The sequence below is a fragment of the Salvia splendens genome, chromosome 10 (genome assembly GCF_004379255.2).
Source record: "Salvia splendens isolate huo1 chromosome 10, SspV2, whole genome shotgun sequence".
NCBI classification, from domain to species: domain Eukaryota; kingdom Viridiplantae; phylum Streptophyta; class Magnoliopsida; order Lamiales; family Lamiaceae; genus Salvia; species Salvia splendens.
The window spans coordinates 504,396-527,852 of record NC_056041.1 but is presented as its reverse complement, the minus strand read 5'-3'; the positions used below and the strand labels follow the sequence as shown (position 1 = coordinate 527,852).

Here is a 23,457-nt window from a genome sequence, read left to right as displayed (position 1 = left end):
TTTTCACTACATTTTTTTAAAAATTCAATATTTATGAGTCTCAAAACTTGAAACTAAAGCCTTAGCCATTTCATTGGACCGGCCAATCGAATTTGGGCTATAGAGATGTGGTCGATCTTATTCGACTTGAAATTCAATTTAAGTTTGACCATTACTAGTAGTAAAAATTTAGGGTGCTCACTTGTTAATTGCAAATTAATCATGTTCAAACCAATCGAACAGTAGTTTTATCGGACTTAAAAATTCGCTAATCCAAACTTTACAAGTAAAAATTTTACTAATTCAAACTTTTATCATTAATAACCAAGAAAATGTGAACATAAATTTACTAAAAAACATGCAACCTTTTTTCATTAAGCAACACAAATAGTGGTTACAAAGACCACAATTCACCGGCGATCGTTGAGATCATATCCATTCCCGCGTCGCCGGAGATCCTCCACAAATTTATCCGAGCTCCGCTTCTCGGTCCGTGCACCACCGTCGTCATCATCCAATGAGTCTCTCACATTCTCGTCCGCGTCCACCATTCCGTCCACCGTCTTCTTCGCCATCTTCCCTAGTATCTATGGATTTTTGTAAGCTGGCCTTGGATACTAACAGCAAGCTAACAGCAATTGATCAAACAAAACTCACCTCAATACTACAAACTAATTCAAGAAACTCCTAAAGTTAGCTAAATGTTCATACTGAGAAGGTTCTAAATGAACCCTTCTATCCAAGGACGGAACCAGAACTTTCGATAAGCCGGTGCTAAAATTATAAAAAATAAAGTATATATAAACTTTAAATATAATTTCTTATTCTTACCTCCTTTATTTATTTTAAAAATTTATAAAATGATGAAAACACAATTTGAGAATTTCAAATACAAAATTTCATATATATTTTTATAAGAAATAATATTCATTCAAATTAAAAATTTTAGTAAATTTTGGCCCGTCATTTCATTATATTTAAAATTATAATATTAAATTGTAAACTTTCAAATTTTCACAATTATATCATCCAATTATAAAATGTTGTCTTTTGAAAACATTTAAAGTTAAACGATGGTCTTTTATTAAAATAAGAAAAAAAAAACAAAAAAAGAAAAAGTATATAGTCTAATAAAAATTAAAAAATCATGATTTTATATTCTACTTTTAAATAATTAACTAGATTAATTTTTTACTAACATTTTATATACAAACATAGATACACATAAATTGTGACATTATGGAGATGAGTAAAATAATTTGTTACGTAAAACTCATAGTATTATACTATAAATAAAAAGAAGATTAGCATATACGTACTCCGCATATAAATAAAAAGAAGCAAACTTGATTCTATCATTATATCTACTATTCTCAAATATCTAGAAACAAGGATTTATAGTTGTAGTAGAAGTATATAATATAAAAAAACAATAGAAGTAGTAGTATATGAATAGATTGTGGACCCCACATAGCTGGATTCATTATTACTTTCTATTTCTCTCCCTTCTCTCTTTCGTCTTCTTCTCCTTTTCTCCTCCCCTTCATCCTTTTATCTTTCCGTAAAAAAATGCAAAAGGTGCAACGTGCAGATACAGACAACTATGGTGGTAGTACTGGACCAGCACCGGCACCGGCCAAGCCCCCGCTAGAGCGGTGGCTTGGCCCATGCCTAGGTCCGTCCTTGCTTCTATCCACCATGATGTTAACCAGGCTCCCAGCTTCTGCAAGATGATTCTCTTGACAAAGGCAAGCCAGAAGGCTCGAGTAAACATCAGGATCGATCGACACCAAAGATCCCAGCTTTTCGATTTCTTGAAACAAGAAGTATCCATCAAGCACCCTCCCTTCCAAAACAATTCCTCTTATGATGCTACTTGCTGTCAAACCACTAGGCTTCAGCCCACGAGCCAGCATCGTCCTAAACATCTCCTCCGACTCCTTATGCCTCCCTGCTCGGAACAGAGACAGCACAAGCACGTTATAAAGCTCATCCGTCCGAACTCCATTTCCTCCAAACGTATCAACCACCTTACGAGCCTCCTCTACTTTCCCTTCTTTGATAAGTCCATCAATCAGAGTAACAAATGTCACCCTATTTGGTTTCAGCTCTGAATCATACATCCGATCCAAGATGCTCCGCGCCTCACTAGCCATTCCTTTTTCGACAAAGCCCTTTATCATGGTGGTATAAGTCACCACATTCGGCCTACCCTTGTCCTTCTCTTTCTCTTCCACTTTCTCCATTCCATCTAAGAACTCCAAGGCCAGCTTCAAACTCCCGTGCATACAAATTCCATCGAGTATGGTCGAATAGATCACAGAATTCGGCACACATCTGTGCCCCTTCATAACCTTAACCAATGCAAGAGCAGCCTCCAAATCTCCAGCGTCACAAAGACCCTTAATCACAGAACCATAGGTAACCATATCAGGAGTCAGATCACATTGATGGATCCGCGAATTTCTGATGTTAGTAAATGCTGGTAGAGAATAAAGACTACGACACAAAGAATTTACGTGGTTCGATTTACTGAAGTAAATCTACGTCCACGGGAAGAAGGGAGGGCAAGATTGTATTGCTTGATCTGGGATTACAGCTTACAACACAGACTTGCTATATGATATTTTATCTCTAGAGAGCTTAACCTTTTTCTATCTGATCTAAGTTCTATTTATACATTGAACTAAGATCGTGGCTTGCATCACCACTAATGATGGTTGTGGATGTCGTGGAGGTCATGGCCTAAGATCGTGGATGTAGCGTAGGTCATGGCCTACGATCGTGGCCTGAGTTGACACCACGTGGTAGTGGGTGTGTTGGAAGTTGTGGAAATCCAGTATGGGTCCACTAACTCCTTGTTCGGTCGAATGCTGAGACCGAACTGCTTTGGTTGCCGATCTGAGAGTAGAGCTTGATGCCGACCTGAGAGCAGAGCTTGATTGGTTGGCTTTTACCGAGCTGTAGGCTGAGGCCGAACTCTTTGGTAATGCCGAACTCATACTCTTCCTTGGGCTTTGGGCTGATGGGCCGTCATTGCTGTTGGGCTTGTTTAGTACGCACCCCATCACTACCCCCCCCCGAAGGGCGAAGTGAATCACTTCGGCAAAGTGAGTCACTTCGGCATTCTGGATAAAGGCAAGGGGGAGGCTGATGTCAGGGGACGTGCCTTGCATTAAATGCGACAGTAAAATCCGGCCGTTGAATCCTGAAAAGGTGGGATTCGAAACGGTGCGACGATTTTGAAATCTTCGCCGAATCTGATAAATACCTCCTTTCTTCATCATTGAAGCACTTTTGCGACTGCTTCTTCTGCACTCTCTCTTTTTTGCGAAAATTCTCTCTCCGCTTTCAAGAATTTCTTCAGACTTTCTTCACCTTCAAAAAGTAAGAAAAATGTCTTCTTCTTCTTCTTCGGAGTCGGGTAGCGGTAGGAGAGGCGGTAAGGGGTCTTCTGGCCGGAAAGAGTCCGGGGAGAAGACCGTAGAGTATTTCCATAGTATTTTGAGTAAGGATACTGTGATATCCCTACCCGAAAAATACTTTTTTCCTGGGGGGAAGGCGGTGGTACCTGACGGTGATCATAGGGCTGACTCCCCGCCGGAGGGTTACGCCACCGTGTACGAGGCCTGCTTAGAATGCGGGCTTCGTTTCCCCCTCCCTTCTGCCTTTATAGATTTACTAGATTTTTTTCAGCTTCCTTTAGGCCAGGTGACTCCGAACTCTTGGAGGCACTTGTCGGCCTTCGCTGCCGAACTCCGTAAGTTAGGGAGGGATTTGTCTTTGAAGGCGATCCTTAAATTCTTTCAATTTAAGAGGAAGGGGTCTTGGTTTTACTTGATCCCTGTACAGCCCTTTAGGGCCTTTTGTAAAACGAAGTGGCCGAAGTGGCAAAACCGCTTCTTCTACTATGATAGGACCGCGGCTCCTAGTTTTCCCTGGAGAGGGCCGAAGTCCGTTATCCGTCATCCTCGGCCTGAACCGTTGGACGAGCTCGATGGCGAGCTCAACAAGATTCCCATAGTTAGGAAACAATACACGGAGTCTGAGCTCGTCAAGGGCGACGTCGTGTTCGACATCTCGTCTTCGGACGAAGAGGCCGAGGGTGAGGATTTCTCTTTATCTTTATGCTCTACTGCTTTAACGAAGAAAATCTGACTTTGTTGTTTTTTTTTTTTTTTTTTGTTTTTTGACAGTGAACTTGCTGAATAAGGCTATCCGAAAGTCCTCCGAGCTTGTGGAGCCGGAGAGGCAGAGAGCCCCTCGCTCGGCGTCTGAAGCCGAGAAGAATCCGAAGAGGCAAAGAACCTCTTCTTCGGATCCGAAAGAGCCGGAGCCGTGTTCGGCTAAAGGGAAGGGGAAATTTCATGAGTCCCCAAGAGTGCCGGGGAAAGACCTGGTCATCTCCGAGGTGGTTGCAGACATCCCGGAACACGTCCCTGAGCCTTTTCAATGGCCGACGAATTTTGTGGAGGTAAGCTTTCTGACTTGGCTTCTTTTCCACATTTTTTGATGGCCATTCTGTTGAGTTTTTTCCTTGTTCATCTTCAGAGAGCCAAGCTCGTCTCCGTGGAGCTCTCCAAAGCATCCCACGACTACGAGGAGATGCAGAAGAAGTTGCATCTTGCTCGTAGTCTGGCCGAACAGGCTGAGGCCAAATTTGAGAGGGCCCGAGCTGCTAGGATCTCGGCTCAGGATGAAGCCCGGTCAGCCAAAAACCAGCTCATCATCCTGCAAGAGCAGACGAAGCACCGGGAGGCTCAGAAGGAGGCTGCCGCCGTGGCTGCCCAGGGGGAGGCTCTCCGTGTTTACACGGAGAAACTCTTTTTGAGCAGCCAGTTCTCGGCCTTTGTCGGTAGTCTGGTAAGGCTAATTACCGATAAGGGCGAGCAGGGGGCCGACGTCGTGCTGCCTCTGTACAGCCGAGAGATAGCAGCTCGGCTTCAGAATCTGCCGCTCCTTGAGGAGCTCGCTTCATCTTCGGTCTTGCTTTCTGCAGACCGAGTCCGGAGTTGTCGAGCTGATCGGGACGAGAACCTGGAGGCTATCTTTGCCTCCGTGGGACCCGTTTCACCCGCTTCGACTTACAACGGAGAGGGTGAGGCCGAGCCGCTGGAGCAGGAGGCCGAAGTCGAGCGGGCCGGGCATCCGGAGAAGGAAGCCGATCAGGAGGCGGAGGCGAGGCCGGCAGGATGCGAGGCCGAGGCTGAGGTAGCTCAGGAGAAAGAAGCTGAACCAGACCGAGGAGCCGGAGACGAAGCTGGCGGAGTATGATTTCGTCTCCCTTCTCTTAGTCTAGTTTCTTCCTTGTAAAATGGCCTTGAAGCCCTCCTAGTGTAAAAAATTTTCCTTGTGAATGAAAAATTCTCTACACTTGTCTTCGTATAGCTTTTCGTACTCGCCTTTATTCCTGTTGTATTTTACTATCTGCTCGGTACAGCTGCCGAACTAATATAGCTGCTTTGTACTCAAGGAGATGGAGATACTTCACTGGAAACGGCTGTACTCTTCGGCTTTAGACGAAGCTGAGAAAAGAGCTATAGCCGATCAGACGAAGAATGACGAGCTTCTGGCTCGTTTAGTGAAGCTGGAGGCCGATAATAAGGACTTAGAGTCCGATAAGAAGGATCTGGAGGCCGAGCTGAATACGACCATTGCTGAGAGGACTGCGTACGAGGATTACATCCGTGTGCGCGGGGGAGTGACCATATCAGATGTTCAGAGTCGAGTTGACGAACTGTGGGAGGAATATCATGTACTCCGGAGGAACAATGCGCTGGAGAGCTCGGCTTGCCAACAAGTTGTGAAATCATTGCGGCGCTGGGCTTCTCGGTACGACATCATTCTTTCCCGGCGTCCCTCAATCGGGAGATTCCTTAGGCATTTCCCGCCAACAGATGCTCGCACTCCAGATCAAGCCTCTGGTTCCCTTGTTCAAAATCCTACTCCCAGTCAACAACGAACTCCGGAACAGCCGGAAACGTCAAGACGAGAACGGGCTCAGGAGCAACCGGAATCGTCAAGACAGGGACGGACTGAAATTCGCCGAGGAGTTGTGACTATGAGCGAGCAAGATCAGCAGATGCTTATTGCAGAGACTCTTCATCGCCGAGGGGTTAGAGCTTCTGGGGCTCGCGGAAGAGGTGTTGGGTCGAGGATAGCATCTCGTCGACCTGCTTACTCTTCATCTGCTCGGAACAACCGAACTCGGCTTCCAGAGGATTTTGCAGATAGGTGGCTTAACTTTAGCAACCGAGGACAGTAGAATAGTCCTTTGTAATGGCGTAATGCCTTCTCGTAGGGGAGCTGAATTGTCAGCCGAACGAGATTTAATAAATGAAATTTTTTCCTTTCGCTTTTATCACTGCTTACTTACAGCTCTGCGAAACAATTTCATCGTGCTCGTCATCGGTCTTATGAAGTGAGCTTCTTTGATCGGACTCGTATTTGGACTTTGAAGTAAGCTTCTTTGACCGGACTCGTCTTTGATCTTATGAAGGAAACTTCTTTGACCGGACTTGGTTTGTGTTCTAATTTGGCGATTTTTGTCGCCGGGATCGAACTTTCCCTTGTCCTAATTCGGCGAGTTTTATCGCGTGGATCGGACTTTCCCTGTTAACCGAAGTGGTCTTATGCAGTAAACCTCTTTGACTAGACATGGTCGTCCCCGGTCTTATGAGGTAAACTTCTTTGACCGAACTTGGTCGTCCTAATTCGGCGAGGTTTATCGCGTGGATCGGACTTTCCCTTATTGCAGTTCGTTTCAGACGAAGTGCTTATTTCTTAAGCCGAATTGTGGTCTTGTATCTTCCTGAGAAGCTTGGACTCACAATCGTTGGCTTATTGCAGTTCGTTTCAGACGAAGTGCTTGTTAAGCTGAATTGCGGTCTTGTATCCTCCTTGGAAGCTTGGACTCACAATCGTTGGCTTATTGCAGTTCGTTTCAGACGGACTGCTTGTTAAGCTGAATTGTGGTCTTATATCCTCCTTAGAAGCTTGGACTCACAATAGTCTTTAATAATCGATCTAAAAAGGGGATCAGTCTTTAAAGAACGATATACCTTGGTACCATTTGTAAGAGACGACAAGCACATAGAGACAAAACACATAGAGAAAAAATGAAAAAGATGAAGGAAAAAAACTTTAAACTTTTTTTTTAAAAAACGACAAGTAAAAGGTACAAGTAAGAAACAAACAAATAAAAACATATACCCCTATGACCGAACTAGACACGAGACGGACTGACCGGACTTTTGTCTCTTACAAGTGGAACTTCTTGAGGTTGGAGACGTGCCATGTTCGGGGTACTTGTTCTCCTGACATGTGAGTCAATTTATAAGACCCTTTGCCGAGGACTTCTGACACCCGATATGGACCCTCCCATGTGGGTTCGAGTTTGCCCAGCTTTTCTGCTCGGCTTACTTCGTTGTTTCTCAAGACGAGATCTCCCACTTGAAATTGAAGCTTTTTCACCCTTTGGTTATAATACCGGGCTACTTGCTCCTTATACTTGGCTGCTTTTATGCACGCCAATTCTCTTCTTTCTTCGGCGAGATCTAGTTCTGCTCTCAGTCCGTCGTCATTCATTTCTGAGGAGAAATTTAGAGTTCGGGGACTGGGTACGCCGATCTCCACCGGAATTACGGCTTCAGTGCCGTACACCAGACTATACGGAGTTTCACCGTTGGAGGTTTTGGGTGTAGTTCGGTAGGACCATAGGACTTGAGGGAGATTTTCTACCCATTGTCCTTTGGCTTGTTCTAACCGAGCTTTTAACCCTTTCACCAGAATCCGGTTCGTTACTTCCGTTTGTCCGTTTGCTTGGGGATGGGAGACCGAAGTGAACCGCTGTTGAATGTTCAGCTCTTGGCACCAATTCTTGAACGTCTTGTCGGTGAACTGAGTCCCATTATCCGAGATGAGGATGTGGGGTATGCCAAATCGGCACACTATGTTCTTCCAGACGAAGTCCAATGCCTTTGAGCTCGTTATCGTAGCTAATGGTTCAGCCTCCACACACTTCGTGAAGTAGTCCACGGCAACGATAAGGAATTTCATTTGCCGAGGAGCTTGAGGAAGTGGTCCCACTATGTCTATGCCCCATTGCATGAAAGGCCAAGGGCTTTGCATAGTGTATAGATCGGTCTGCGGCATCCTTGGGACATTTGCATGAATTTGGCACTTCGTACACTTCTTGACGAGCTGCACTGCCTCTTGTACCATGGTTGGCCAATAATATCCCCATCTCAGAACTTTTTTAGCTAAAGCTCTGGCTCCGATGTGGCTACCGCACGATCCTTCATGAACTTCTCTGAGGATGTAGTCCGTCTCTTCTGGTCCTACGCACCGCAATAACGGCTGGAGGTAAGACTTTCTAAAGAGGACTCCTTCATGAAGTTCGTACCGAAGTGCTCGGCACGTGATCTTCCGAGCTTCTCTCTTATCCTCGGGCAATTGTCCTTGATCCAGATACTGCAAGATCGGCGTCATCCAGTTCGGCGAGCTGGATACTGAATGTACCTCGGCTTCATCAATGCTTCGATGCATTAATTCTTCCGCCTTTGAGCTCGGATCTGAGGCCAACTTACTTAAGGTATCTGCTCGGCTATTTTCCGCTCTGGGAATGCGGATTATCCGAAAATAGGAGAAACTTCGGCTGATGCTTTGCGCTTTGTCCAAATACTTCTTCATTCTCTCGTCACGAGCTTCACTTGTACCCAACATGTGATTTACTATGACTTGTGAATCACAATGGACTTTGAGAGATTTGACGAGCAGACTTTGCGCTAACTGGAGTCCGGCCAGGAGGGCTTCGTACTCGGCTTCATTATTAGTAGTGGGGAATAGGAACCGAAGTGAGTAGGTTACCTCGTGTCCGTCGGGAGCGACAAGTAGAATACCAGCTCCACTTCCCATCTTGTTTGAAGCTCCATCTACGAATCCGCTCCAGCAGTCCGGCGGCTCTACTTCGGATTCCAAGGGCTGTGCTAGTTCGGCATTGGCAGAATTCTTCTGTTCGGCAATAACAGGAATTGCTTGATCGAACTTTGCTTCTGCAAGAAAATCTGCCAAGGCTTGTCCCTTGATGGCCTTCCGAGGTAGATATTCAATTGTGTGCTCTCCCAACTCTATAGCCCACTTGGCGATTCTGCCTGATGCTTCTGGTTTGGTCAACACTTGCCGAAGTGGCAGATCAGTTAAGACGCATACCTTGTGAGCATAGAAGTATGGCCGCAGTCTCCTTGCTGCATTTACTAATGCTAGAGCAATCTTTTCCAGAGGTTGATACCTGGTTTCTGGACCTCTTAATGCTCGGCTTGTAAAATAGATGGGAAGCTGCTTTAGGCCTTCTTCTCGTACAAGCACCGCGCTGATGGTTTGATCCGATGCCGCTAAGTATAAGAATATTACTTCGGCTTCGGTTGGAGCAGAGAGAATAGGAAGCTCGGCTAGATAACTTTTGAGCTCGTCAAAGGCCTTTTTCTGCTCGGCTCCCCACTCGAACTTTGGTGCCTTTTTCAACACCTTGAAGAACGGCAGTTGCTTTTCGGCTGCTTGGGAAAGGAATCGATTCAGTGCGGCTAGACATCCGGTTAGCCTTTGCACGTCATGTATGGACTTCGGCATTGCCATGTTCTGAACGACTTGAACTTTTGAGGGGTTTGCCTTGAGTCCGTCCTTTGAAACCCAACAACCCAGAAACTTTCCCGAATCTACCAAAAAGGTACACTTTTGGGGATTAAGTTTGAGGTTGGCTTTCTTGAGCACGTTGAGAGTGGACTTGAGGTTGTGCTCGTACTCCGAAGTGCTTTTGCTTTTGACGACTATATCGTCAACATACACTTCGACCTCCTTTCCAATCAGGTGCCGAAAAAGCTTGTCTACCATCCTTTGATAAGTGGCTCCGGCATTCTTTAAACCGAATGGCATCTTTTTATAAGCGAAAATGCCGAAATCAGTAATGAAGGCCGTTTTTGAAGCGTCAATCTCATCCATTAAAACTTGATGGTATCCTTTGTACAGATCAAGAAAACAAAAAATTTCAAAGCCTATCAAAGCTTCTACTTTTTTATCTATGTTCGGAAGGGGATAGCAATCTTTGGGACAGTGCTTATTTAGATCGGTGAAATCTATGCACATCCGCCATCCTCCTTCCTTTTTCTTGATCATGACAGGATTGGCCACCCATGAAGGATACTTCACTTCGAATAACACATCCGCCTTCAATAATTGACGGACTTCGTCATGGATGACTTGACTTCGTTCTGCCGCAAAGAGTCTTTGCTTCTGTTTTATCGGCCGGACCGAAGGATCAATATTTAACCGATGAGTGATTACCTCGGGGGGCACTCCGGTCATGTCCAACGGAGACCATGCAAAGACGTCTTTATACTCCTTGAGGAGCTGGATGGTTTTTTCCCGAAGTAGAGGCGTTCCCGCGAAGCCGATCTTAACCGTTCTGGATGGATCGTCTTCGTACAGCTGAACTGTCATCGAATTCGGCTCCGGTATGACTTCGGTCATTGCCTCTGACTCCGGCTGCTGTGATTGCTATGCTTGGTGGTGCCGATCTGACTGCTCGGCACTTCTAAGCGCAATTTGCAGACATTCCTTTGCTCTCTTTTGGTCACCTCGGATGACCGCTATCCCTCCTTTAGTAGGGATCTTGATGGTGAGGTGATAAGTGGAGCAAATGGCCCGAACTGTGTTGAGCCAGTCTCTTCCCAGGATGACGTTGTACGGGGACCGAGCTTTCACCACGAAAAACTCAATCATCGTACTGGAGCTAGTAGGCGCTTTCCCCACCGTGATCGGAAGGCTGATAATACCTTCAGGGCGGGTGTCCTCCTGGGCGAAGCTCTTCAGGGGAAGCGGAGCCGGACTGAGCCGAGCTGGGTCCACTTCTAGTTTGTCGAAGCACTCTTTAAAAAGAATGCTGACTGACGCTCCTGTATCCACAAACACCCTGTGGATCAGTTTGTTTGCCACTCCGGCTTGGATGACAATGGCGTCTTGGTGAGGAGAGATGGCCGGGACGGGATCAGCATCCGAGAACGTAATCACTTCGTCCTGCTTCAGCCTTTTATGCGTTGGCTCCTCTCGATTGGAGCCTCTGCGCTCTGACTTCAGGGACGACTTGGTCTTCCCGGCAGGGAGAGCGTCAATAGTCTGGATTACTCCATCATATTGCGGCTCGTCATCGTCTTCGGGATCCGGCTGCCTTTTCGGATCCTGAGGAGCGCAGTTCGCACCTCTCTGCTTCTTATTCTTCTTTGACTGCTTGCTTTGGTATTTTTTCAATGTCCCTGCCCTCACAAGAACATCGATACCTGCAGCCAAGTTTCTGCACTCCTCGGTATCGTGACCGTGGTCTTGATGGTAGGAGCAGTAGTTATCCTGGGGTCGGCGCGCGGCTGATTTCGTCATCCGCTTTGGCTTTTCGAACAGGTCAGAGTGCAGTTCGAAAATTTCCGCTCTTGGCTTGTTCAGCGGTACGAACTGAGCGGGCGGCTTCTCGGGATTGAGACGGGGTCCCAATCTGTCTTGCACCGGAGTCCTTTGAATCCTTTCAAAAGGAGTTCGGCGAGGATGTCCCTGATCGCCAAAAGGAGTTCGGCGAGGATGTCCCTGATCGCTATGATCGGGCTTCCTCCTGTCTCCTCGGGATGAGCTGTCTAAAGACCGTTTGCGACGGTCAGCCTCATCGGCACGGGAGAACTGGTCCGCAATGTCCCACATCTCTTGAGCTGTTTGCGGACTGCATTCCACGAGCTTTCTGTAGAGAGCTCCGGGCAGGATTCCATTTTGGAATGCCGAAATGACAAGTAGATCGTTGAGATCATCTACTTGTAGGCATTCCTTGTGGAATCTCGTCATGAAGTCGCTGATCCTTTCGTCGCGACCTTGACGTATAGAAAGCAGCTGAGCCGAAGTGATCCGGGCTTCCGCTTTCTGAAAGAACCTCCTGTGGAAAGCATCCATTAGATCTCGGTAAGATCTAATGCTGCCTTGGGGGAGGCTATCGAACCACCTTCTCGCGTTCCCGATAAGCAGCTCGGGGAACAGCTTGCACATATGGACCTCATTGAGACCCTGGTTCGCCATGTTATACTGATAGCGTCCCAGGAAGTCATGAGGATCCACCAACCCGTCATAAGTCATCGACGGAGTTCGGTAGTTCTGTGGAAGGGGAGTTCGGGTGATATCGTCCGAGAACGGAGTCTTCAATGCTCCGTACATGGCGAACCCGACATCTCTTCGGTATGGAGGAGATGGAGATCTCCTGTGATTCCGGTACCGAGGAGGAACAGGAACATGTCGGGGTTGAGGATTCTTCTTCCTGGAAGACACGGCACTACTGCGGTAGTGACTTTCATGTCTGGATGAGGAAGGAGAATCCACCGTTTTCGTCTTCGGCTCTTGGCTCTTTTGCAGGAAGGCTAAGAACTCATCCTGCTTCTCAGCCAAGAACAGCTTGACAGCCTCATTCAAATCAGGCTGCTGGGAAGACTCGGTGTGTGGACCTTTTGAGCGGCTTGTTCCTTCATCGTGAAAACTGGAAGTAGATGTCTCCCGAGGCTGTTTTCCGGACCTGCGGGCTGGACTAGCTTCCTCATGGTTTTCACGAACGGTATTACGGGTAGTATGTGATCTGGTATGCATTTTTTTGGGGTGGAAAAAGGGTCAAAAATTCGCTTTATCACAAATTTTGTTCTCTGGTTCCCACAGACGGCGCCAGTGATGGATCCGCGAATTTCTGATGTTAGTAAATGCTGGTAGAGAATAAAGACTACGACACAAAGAATTTACGTGGTTCGATTTACTGAAGTAAATCTACGTCCACGGGAAGAAGGGAGGGCAAGATTGTATTGCTTGATCTGGGATTACAGCTTACAACACAGACTTGCTATATGATATTTTATCTCTAGAGAGCTTAACCTTTTTCTATCTGATCTAAGTTCTATTTATACATTGAACTAAGATCGTGGCTTGCATCACCACTAATGATGGTTGTGGATGTCGTGGAGGTCATGGCCTAAGATCGTGGATGTAGCGTAGGTCATGGCCTACGATCGTGGCCTGAGTTGACACCACGTGGTAGTGGGTGTGTTGGAAGTTGTGGAAATCCTGTATGGGTCCACTAACTCCTTGTTCGGTCGAATGCTGAGACCGAACTGCTTTGGTTGCCGATCTGAGAGTAGAGCTTGATGCCGACCTGAGAGCAGAGCTTGATTGGTTGGCTTTTACCGAGCTGTAGGCTGAGGCCGAACTCTTTGGTAATGCCGAACTCATACTCTTCCTTGGGCTTTGGGCTGATGGGCCGTCATTGCTGTTGGGCTTGTTTAGTACGCACCCCATCACACATAAAGGCATTTCTTTCAACAATTTCACCGACTCATCTAATCGACCTTTAGCAACAAGAAGCCTAATGACAACATTATACGACACCGTATCAGGCATACACCCAAGCTCCTTCATTTTCCCTAAAACCCACAATCCCATCTCCGCACACCGAGCCTCTTTACACAAATTCAAGAGCACCTTAAACATCCTAACACTAACAGCAAAACCCTCAGCACTATACTCATCCACAACATCAGCAATGATTCGAGGGTTTTTCTCAAGATTCAGTAGCTTACAAGCTTTGCTATACATATACGGAGTGTGTCTGTGTGTGGGGTGAAAAGCAGCCCAAATGAAGAACCTGACGCCCAATTTGGGCTTTTCAATAGCACATTGTTCCAACACTTTCGCTATGCATTGAGAATCGAGATTGGATTTCACCGCATTTAGGTTTTTCTCGACATGGGATTGATGTTTTTGCAAATGGGTCAGGAAATCTTGGGCTGGAATGGATGAATATTTGCTGAAAAAGAGTAATCTTTTGAGTGGGAAATTGGGGGCTCTGGGTGCAATTAGAGAGGACGAGCGTCGAATGAATGAAATAGAAATCGGCATAATCTTTCAAAAGATGAGGAAAAGGGTTTGTAGGAATCTGGGTCGGATTAAATCGGCAATACAATTAAAAGATATTGGTTTGAATTTTGTTTTTTACTGACAACATTAATTATGTATAGTAGTACTAGTATCACATTTTTATTGTTTTGTTGATAGAAAATTGATGAAGTATCTGGTCAGAGACTTTTTCTCTCTCTATAAAGCTCTGGAATCATCAATCTCTTCCAATACCGGCCTTCAATTGATCATCGATTACATCTTCTGTGTGTAGGCGCGCATATCTAGATATATAAAGATTTCCTTAGAAAGCGTGGTATCTTTTGTGGTTTGGACAGTGTAGCCAAACTGTTTGACATATTGCCTCAGAGAGAAAGAAAAATGAGCAAGCGGCCTCCTCCCGATCCTGTGGCTGTTCTCCGAGGCCACCGCGCTTCTGTTACGGATGTTTGCTTCCACCCAGTCAAGAACATCCTTTTCAGTGGATCCACCGATGGGGAGCTGAGAATTTGGGACACGTTGCAGCGTAGGACCATTTCATCGTCATGGGTTCACAGTGCAGCTCATGGCATCATCAGCATTGCTGCTGCTGGGGAGAACAGAGTGATTAGTCAAGGAAGGGATGGAGCTATCAAGCTCTGGGACTTGGGAGAAGCTGGCCCATCCAGAAGCCCTCTCACTACGATTAATACGAATTCCTATCACTTCTGCAAGCTCTCTGTATTGAACAAGCCCCATGCTGAAATTACACCAACTGAAAAAGTATCCAAGAATCGCCATGAAACTGAGGTTGGCTCGGAGACTGGAGGGCGTAATTATGTTGCCACAGCTGGGGAAGACTTGTCTGTAGTTGAGATTTGGGATGTTAATACTGCTGAAAAGCTTGTGAAGCTGCCTCCGAGCTCAGTGGATCGTTCTGCAAAGTCTAGAGGAATGTGCATGGCTGTTGGAGCCTTTTTGCCATCTGAATCAGAGGTTTATGCACATGTTGTTGCTGGGTTTGAGGATGGATCAATGGTGTTATGGGATTTGAGAAATCCTTCCTTGCCGGTGACTGGTGTGAAATTTCACTCGGAGGCAGTCCTAAGCTTGTCAATTGACAGTTCATGTGGAGGAGGGGTTTCCGGATCTGCGGATAAAAAAATTGTGACATTTAGCTTGAATCCTTCAATGGGATCGAGTTTGGTCAAGAAAGAAGTTATTTTGGAGAGACCCGGTATAGCAGGGACCTCCATAAGGCCAGATGGTAAGATTTTCGCCACTGCTGGATGGGATCACAGGGTGAGGATACATGATTATCGGAAAGGGAATGCGTTGGCTATACTGAAATACCATCACACAATTTGCAACGCTGTCACATTCTCAGCTAATAGTAAACTGATGGCTTCATCTTCAGAAGATGCCACTATAGCGTTATGGGAGCTTTATCCTCCTAGAAATTGACATGTAATGTATAATTTATTGCAAGTTTAGTACTTATGCGAAACAAAGGGTACATTTATAAGATTGTGCTTTGTTTTGTTGTTCTATGGTCTATTTTTTTACCTTTTGAAATAGTATGTTTGGATTGCTGAGAGTATCTTTTGAATACTTAATGTCCTTCGGCTTCTGTTGTTACTTAGGCGCTTTCCTATGATCGAAGCTGTGTTCTGGTGCTAAGTTTAATTCAACAAAAACGTCGGGATGCATGGTAACTGTATGTTGCTGTTAGATGAATGATGTTTGATGGTTCCATGTAGCTATGGTTACCGAGTTACAAAATTCTTACAATGCAGCCAAGATGTTATCATGCCTCCTGTATTCAGACAACAAATCCTTGTAGAAATCCGACCGGCCTTTGTGATAGTCTATCCATATACATAGTTGCCGTATAGCCTCCCTCTTCTCCTCTGTAAGTATTTTCATTTCATCATCTCTCTCTTCTATAATTTTCTCTAATTCTGTCACCGTATCTTCTAACTTGCAGACCTTCTCTCGGGATGCCAATATCTCGGTCTCCTTGTCATCAAGCTGAGCTAGCAAGCAGTCTAAATCGTCTTTCAAGTGTGACACGGATCTGTTCTTCGTTGCTGCCCACTGTTTTACAGAGTTGATCCCACGCGAGGCTTTCAACATCCTATTCTGGAGTTTGGCAGTGCATTCCTTGAATTTCAAGGTCTTTGAGTCTATCATTGTGAGTAATTCGTTTGCTGTAACCGTCAAGTCCTTCACATTCTTCAGTTCAGTAGACGTTCTGGCTGTCATCTCTTTGAGGTTATCTTGCTCATACGAGTCCCTTGTCTTTCGATACCACTCCTTGTTTTCAGATTGTAGCTGTTCTGCAACCCTTATCCTACGGCTCAGGATCCTGTATTTGTCTTCAAACTGTTTCCGGAAATCTACAGCCATTTCTTCTATTTTTCTTTCCACATTATGGAAGTTCGTTTTGGCCATTTTCTCCAACTGGGATTTGTTTTGCTCTTTCTCCTTGTCCAGTTCGCGCTGCAGTAGTTTCTTATCATTCTTCAAGGCTTCAAACTCCACCTGCAAATGGATTCTCTCATTTTCTGACGTCTCCAGCTTGCTCGTGACACTTTCAACCCCTTCTTCCAAGTATTTCAACTTCTTCTGTCCAGTTGATAGTTCATTTTCCCTCGTAGCAATAGTTCTCTGCAGTTCAGACACTCTTTCTTCTAGCATCTCTCTCTCTAACCTCGATTGAGACACTTCGTGGTTTATTTGCTCTTCCAAGTTGCTCTTGGTGGTGCTTAATGAATCTAAATCTGACTCCAAATCATGCACCTTAACTTGCAGGCTTTCCTTCTCCCGCGCTGTTAGCTGCTCACTCAAACACAGCTCATTTCTTAGAGCTTCTATCTGAAGCAGGTAATGTGATATTTCTTCTGATTTCTTTGCAATTTCCTGCACCATTTCCTCCTTGTGGCTATATACAGTCTCTAGCTGTTCCTGCAGCGAACTGACTCGTTCCATTAGGCCCTCGACTTCAGATGACCAGTGCTTAGTTTCGTCCAACAGCCCTTCTTGCAATTCACTTTTCTGATGCTTCAAACTGCTCAATTCGAGCTGCATTCCTTCAGCCTGAGTTTCGAGCTCCGTCATTCTAGTCTTGTACATCTGCTTATTATCCTCGAATCGCTTCCTGAAGGAGCTAAAAAGGTCCTCTTGCTCTCTGCTCTCAACTTCCATTTCAATTATCTGAGCTTCTAGTGCAGAAATTGTGTCCTGTGCTTGCACAGCTTCGTTGGACCTCCACTCCAGTTGCTCTTCCAGTCGTCTCCTGTGTGCGCAGAGGGTAGAAACCTCGATCCTCAACGCAGCAAGCTGTGCCTCCAGATCTCTTATCCCAACCTTCTCCCTTTGATTCTCAAGGTCCCTCAGATAGTCGAAAGGCGACCCTGGTTCGCTGTTCATTACTTTAGTCACCTCACTCGAACAAGTCAAAGTATCTTCTACATCAGAGGTTTCAAATTCTCTGTCCTTTCCACTATTCCAATAATTTGATTCTGCATTCGAGTCGGGAGCAGGAGAAGAGTCTTCAACACTTTTCTTCACCCTTTCTCTCAAATTCTCATAGAGAATGTAGAGTTTTTCATACTGCTTGTGGAAATCTTGGATGAGTTCTATTGCTTGCGACTTTTTCTTCAAGTTCCTCTCTCTGTTTCCGCGGTTTATATCCTTCATGATCTTAAGAACGCTGTCCACTTGATTCCCCACCGCTGCACACATCATACTACTTGTCAATTTCTTGCATCAATTTCTTTAAAATATCAAAGTTGAAGATAACCTCGTGTACCTATTTTGACTCGTTTGAGCTGTTCTTCCTTATCAGGATCGATGTGATTGCAGAAGGACTTGGATCTCCATTGTTGCTTTGCCATCTCTGCCACACCCCAGAATTCTAAAGAAGGTCTCTGCCTCTCCCTTCACCCCCTTTGTCTATCTTATTTTCTCTCTCTATGTTAATCTGCAGCATCATATTGCGGTTTACAATGTTAGTCTCATCACAGTTTGGCCATCTAAATCAATAATACTAATACTAATAGTTTCAAACGTATAAAGATTAATGCATGATTTTGATTACAATCACTTTTGCATAAATTTAGCTCTCTCTTTAACCATTTCCTAATATCAAGAATGGTTAACCTGAGACCTATTCGGCTATTCCTCATATACTTTATCAGAAATAAATCCGCCTTTCATGTAAATTCAATGAATTCCAGGTATGAACAATCATGTAACATATATTATAAAATAATAGGAGAATTATGCATTGATTAATTTAGGTAAATGTTTTCTGGAAAGTCTCAACTAAATTACAAAAACATAAAAGAAAAATGCATGACAAGAACAATATTACCTGAATATGAGAGAGAAAATGGTGAAGATTTAAAATCCTCAGGGGTGAAGGGAAGGTGGAGAGATGAAATGGAGAGATGAAATCTGGATTTGGTGTCTGAATATTTCCTTGAATAAACAGGACCACCATATATTTACTAATTATTTTATTTTGAGGGAGCAATATATTTGTTACAAATAGAAGATATCCTTCTGTGATTATATGAAAATTTTAATACTATAAACTCCTGCCCTGCTACATTATTTTATCTTCTCTTTTTTAGAGACTCTGGTCTAAATTAGTTATCACTTGTCACCACCACGGCACCACCACACTGGCAGTTTCAGTCCTCAATCTGGTAAAATTTTGGAGTGGTGATTGGAATTAGACATGGTGATGGAGTTGGTTGTTAATAGCTTCCTTGGATCAGTGTTTATAGGAGTGCAGACATTATTAGTTAAACTCAATTTATCTTTACAATAATGTAGATCAAAAGTTTATTTAATTCAGTGGAGTATAAAAGATATGTTGATTCGTTAACAAGGTGCCTTTTTAATCCGAATTTAAAAATATTAGCTGTATTATTTATGTTGTTTGCTTAATAGCTTGAGTTAAAATTTTCAGTGAATGAAGTTGGTGTATCTTTTCAAAACAATGGATGCGTTGCCAAATCAACTTCCTGTAATACATGTCAGCTTTCAGGTATAGTTGGTTGAAAATTTTGATTCTGAGCTATATACATTGAACAATGAATTGAAGTACAAAAGTATGTTCTAATTATAAACTGTTAGTGTACAAATCAGATTGATAACAATTCTTGAGCTCATGGGTCAAGTTTTATCAATCTAACATCGTGTTAAATCTCGAGTAACTCGCGAATTAGCTTAACTCACTTACACCAACTGCTTGGCTTGGTTACAGAACAAAAAAATATCAAAATTTTCACTTCTTTTTTATGTTGTGTGGAAGGCAAAACAGTCTAGCCCGCCCTACCTGAGCATGTGATCTATGTTTCAGGTTCGAGGACTGGCATCCGAAGGCAGTGCAGTTGGCCTAGCAGCAAGTCTTGAAGGGCGTGCATTGGGATTCATGAGCGATGACATTGCTGAAGCATACGTGTTGTAAGCAGATGCATGGATTGGCGATGGGCATACATTGTAACCTTTTGATGGCGAGGAGGCTGGAGAGTAGGGCTTCTTCACTCTTGATGGCGAGCACATTGAACTCTCGTTCTTTGCTTTAAATTCTCTGGCAGGCGAGGATGCTGGCGAGATGCTGCTCTTCATCCCAGATTGTAGTGTTCTTTTCATGTCACTCTTTGGACTCTGCACCACTGTCTTGCTTAGTGCTCGTGATGGTGACGAGGCTGCTGAAGTCGATGCCTTCTTTACCCTGGCTGGTGAATTCAATGGCGCGTCACATCTTGGTGATTTAGGAGATTCTGCGTGTACGGATCATCAATTTCAGTCGTTGATCAGAATTAGAAAGCAGAAACTACAGAGGAGAAAGAGAAACTGACCTGGGATGAATTTGGGCTTGATGGTTTTTAGTTTCATAGGCTTCTTGTCATAATCTTCATAGCTGTCGTTGGTCGTAGCTGTTGATTCCATCGTCTTGTGAAGCGGAAATGATTCCACCGTCCTGAGATCCACATCAACGGCCGAGTTCTTGCTGTCAATGATATCTGAGCAAACCAACCTCCGATCAGTCGGCACAAGGAAGAGATCATCCATGGCAGTCAACTGCTCCTCATCAAAGATTGATGCAGGGAGTTTCACCATTCCTTCAGTGACCATATCCCATTTCTTGCTATTGGTTTTCTCCTTCTCAATAATCTTGTAGGCCAGCATCTGGAACGGGATCTGCGTGACAGGCGCGAGGTTCCCACTCCCTTCTTCTTCGAACTTCTTCAGATACACGGCCTCCATGTCGCAGTACTCCACAGGAGGCGGAGGCGAATGCGGATGGCCGTGCTCAGGGCTGATGATGAGGATCTTCTTGATGTAGCGCAGGATCCGGCATATAGACGAGAATGACGGGCGCAGAGCCGGATTCGTCTGCCAGCATTTCTTGGTGAGGTTAGTCAGGTATTTTGGTGTAGGGCGGGAGAAAAGAGGCCTCTCTCCCGCCATCACATTCCTCGCCATCTGCTCCCCTTGCAGATGGCTGTCCTCGAACGGGACTTTCCCCGTTAGCAGCTCGAAGCAGAGCATCCCGAAGCTATACACATCAGCCTTCTCGGAGTAGTTCCCGCTGCATTTCCCACCGAGCTCAGCCAGCACCTCGGGGGCCAACCAGATATCAGCATCAGCAGCAACCGGCCTAGGGCTTCTCGAAGCACAGCTCCTGATCGCGCTTATCCCAAACCCGGACACTTTAACTTCAAAACAGCCCGTGGAGCTGTTCCTCTCCTTTAGAAGGATGTTGGAAGGATTGAGATATCCATGACACATCTTCTTGGAGTGCAAATACTCCATCCCTCTCGCAATCTGCAGCATGATATCCACAGCCACCGGGACAGTGAACGGGACGCGATTCTTCAGCCCCGAGTGCTCCTTCACGTAGGAAGCAAGATCCTTGCTCATCAGATCCATGACAAGGTACCCTTCCTTCCTCCCTTCGTCGTAAAACGTGCAAAGGTGCTGCAATATGTTGGGATGCGACAGCGAAAGCAAAGAAGAAACCTCGGGGAGTAAAGGCGCAACATCTCCAATGAACGTCCTCAACCCGAAGCTCTCCCCCAGCCAATGGATCTCCTTGAGATGGCTCGGCCCATTGGGGTACCCCGGCCCCAGACGTCGTTTCACTTGGTAATCCGCCGCCCCTACTAGGATGCTGCTCGGCATCACCTTCTTCGAAGTTTCCACATCGTTCAGCTTCCTCAACAGCAGCTCAGCCAGCTTCTGCTCGCTCTTCTCGTCCTTCCTTTCCCCAACTTTCTCGGACAGCAGCCATCTATCCTCCCGCCACGCGGTCTCTATCTGGCTGCTGATCTCCGCAGGTACTAAAAACTGCTTCCCAAACTTCCACAAGAAAATTTTGGGATCATCACATTCATGATCATATTTATGCAGGAGGGCCACCCTCTTCCTCTGCTGCTCCCGCTCGTCGCTCCCAGAGATCTCCGCGGCCGTCTCAATCGCCTCAATCACAACGGTGAAGCAGGACAGCACGTTGTGAATGTGCATCTCCACACAGTCCCTGTTCGCGTGGAGGCTGATGGCCTTCCCCCACCAGTTGTTGATATCGAGGCAGTATCGGATGTGGCACTCAGCGTCCTTGAAGACGAGGTGGAACTCCTTCAGCGGGCGCTCCAGAGGCTTCCACTTGGTGGCTTTCTCGTCGAGCCTCAGGCTGTGCCTCATCTCCTCCGAGATCGTGTCGAAGGCCAGCTGCATCATGTCTGCCAGCAGACAGCATTGCCTCTGGTTGATGGAGATCTCATGCTTGATTATCATCAAAGCCTTCACACTGCCAACAACCTCCCCAACCTGCCTCAACTGATCCATCTCTCTTTCTTTGATGGTATTTTTTTTCACAGAATACACTCACCTGCTACATGCAAATACACACACATAAGCCATCACTGCTTTCCATAGTTTTAGCTTTGGCAAATTGCCGGAAGAACCGTGAATTTTGGTCAAATTCTACTCCATCCCGCAACTTTAAAAATCGGCAGTGAAAATCTTGAATTTGAACACTTTTCTCAATTTGCTCACGACAAATATTTTTAAATTGCTTTGTGTGTTGAGAAAATAATAAAATTTCCCGCCGGTCTCGTCCCTATAGAAATTAGATCCCATGGAAAAATTGAGATAAATGTTGAAATTCGGGGATATTTGCTTATGAACAATATTTAAAATTGTATTACCAACCAGAATTTAACCGAAATTTATGATTTGTGTGGCAATTTGCCCTTTAGCTTGGGAATAAATGATTAAATATGGAAATAGTGAGTTCCCGTGTTAATATACAATTTTTTGGTTATGATAAATTGCGAACGCATCCAAACAAGAAAAACGGATTAATGACTGACCTGTTGCACGAGGAGATGATCAATGAAGCAATGGCATCTGCTAAATTTGAAGGGTTCGGGGACGAACCCTAACGAAATTCAGCAGAAACCTGATTAGGTATAGCCAATGCTAGATGATACCTATAAATGAATAGATTAGATGCAGAAAAAACAAATGGAAATGAAAGTGTTTCTGTTTTTTTTAGTTTGCCGTTGAAATCTACCTTCTTTCTTTTTGCCTTTGATTTTTTTCTTTTCAATATATTTCCGTTAATTTCGTTACATTCTATTATCATCTTTGTTGTTTCCTTAGAAGTAGAAATTTTTAACTAGTGAGCGGATTTTAATTTGTACTACAAAATTGTCGTGTATTTCGCATATAATTATTCATTACTTGGAAGCAATCTATGTAAAGAAAAACTACAAAATAAAACATGAACTATGAAGATTATAAAAGAAGCACAAGGTGTAAAATGTGTGACAAATACAAAGTCTATGTCAAATTGAAAATTGTGTGACGTCTGGAGACATTTGGTCGAAAAAAATTAAGAGAGAAAAATGAAAATGCGAGAGTGGGCGATTTGTAGAAGAAGAGAGATACCGATAGTTGGGTTTAGTTAGAAATAAGCATGATTAGGCATAATCTTTTTAATTTGCATTTAGACTATGGTACTAAGTCATAGGAGTGATTACTTGCACATTGCAATCTTCTTTATGTTGCAACACCTTCTGTACGTGTATAGTAAATTGCCAATATTTCGTTTCTTGAAGGACATAAATAAATTGTCTAACCTAAAAATAGGGAAACAAATCTTACCTTATTTTTAAAAATATAATGGCGTGTAATCAGGAATATAAAAAATTACCTCATTATTAAATAGTATGAAATTATCTTGAATATACGGATCACATTATAACTTGTAATAAAATCACATTACTTTTATACTTTTCCATGCATATAAAGATATTTATATGGTAATATAGTTTCTTTCAATTGTCTCTCAATAGAGTAAAAATTTAGTGGACTAGGCACACCAAGTTGGCATGATGATGGAAGATCCACACCATATTACCTAATGAGAATTCTCTTTGTTATGGAAAAAAAAATACTCCATATAATTTCATCATAGTACTTATTACTCCCTCCGTCCATAATTTAAAGAACCCCTTT

General features: G+C 44.5%; 4 protein-coding genes across 10 annotated transcripts; 1 reads left to right on the top strand and 3 right to left on the bottom strand.

Moving 5' to 3' along the window:
* Positions 1-1,580: 1,580 nt before the first annotated feature.
* On the bottom strand, positions 1,581-13,635 carry LOC121751734 (pentatricopeptide repeat-containing protein At5g47360-like). Its single transcript, XM_042146527.1, has 2 exons — positions 13,334-13,635; positions 1,581-2,445 (listed from the first exon to the last, which is right to left on the bottom strand). The coding sequence occupies exons 1-2, from the start codon at positions 13,633-13,635 to the stop codon at positions 1,581-1,583; spliced, it is 1,167 nt and encodes a 388-aa protein (XP_042002461.1).
* Positions 13,429-19,426, top strand: LOC121752104 (protein DECREASED SIZE EXCLUSION LIMIT 1-like). 7 transcript variants are annotated; one of them, XM_042146998.1, is made up of 8 exons: positions 13,429-15,381; positions 15,558-15,625; positions 15,711-15,826; positions 15,902-16,090; positions 16,729-16,800; positions 17,765-17,842; positions 18,896-18,973; positions 19,289-19,426. In XM_042146998.1, the coding sequence occupies exon 1, from the start codon at positions 14,317-14,319 to the stop codon at positions 15,376-15,378; it is 1,062 nt and encodes a 353-aa protein (XP_042002932.1). In that variant the 5' UTR covers positions 13,429-14,316; the 3' UTR covers positions 15,379-15,381; positions 15,558-15,625; positions 15,711-15,826; positions 15,902-16,090; positions 16,729-16,800; positions 17,765-17,842; positions 18,896-18,973; positions 19,289-19,426. The 7 variants fall into 7 exon arrangements, with proteins under 7 accessions (XP_042002932.1, XP_042002927.1, XP_042002928.1 ...); XM_042146993.1 differs by having other exon boundaries at positions 15,902-16,108; XM_042146994.1 differs by having other exon boundaries at positions 15,558-15,631; positions 15,902-16,108.
* Positions 15,700-17,346, bottom strand: LOC121751733 (COP1-interactive protein 1-like). Its single transcript, XM_042146526.1, has one exon. It carries the CDS (start codon positions 17,344-17,346, stop codon positions 15,700-15,702), a length of 1,647 nt encoding a protein of 548 aa, XP_042002460.1.
* Positions 19,285-22,439, bottom strand: LOC121751732 (tyrosine-protein kinase ABL1-like). The gene is made up of 3 exons (XM_042146525.1): positions 22,308-22,439; positions 19,791-21,823; positions 19,285-19,712 (listed from the first exon to the last, which is right to left on the bottom strand). The coding sequence occupies exons 2-3, from the start codon at positions 21,778-21,780 to the stop codon at positions 19,285-19,287; spliced, it is 2,418 nt and encodes an 805-aa protein (XP_042002459.1). The 5' UTR covers positions 21,781-21,823; positions 22,308-22,439.
* Between the last annotated feature and the right edge of the window lie 1,018 nt (positions 22,440-23,457).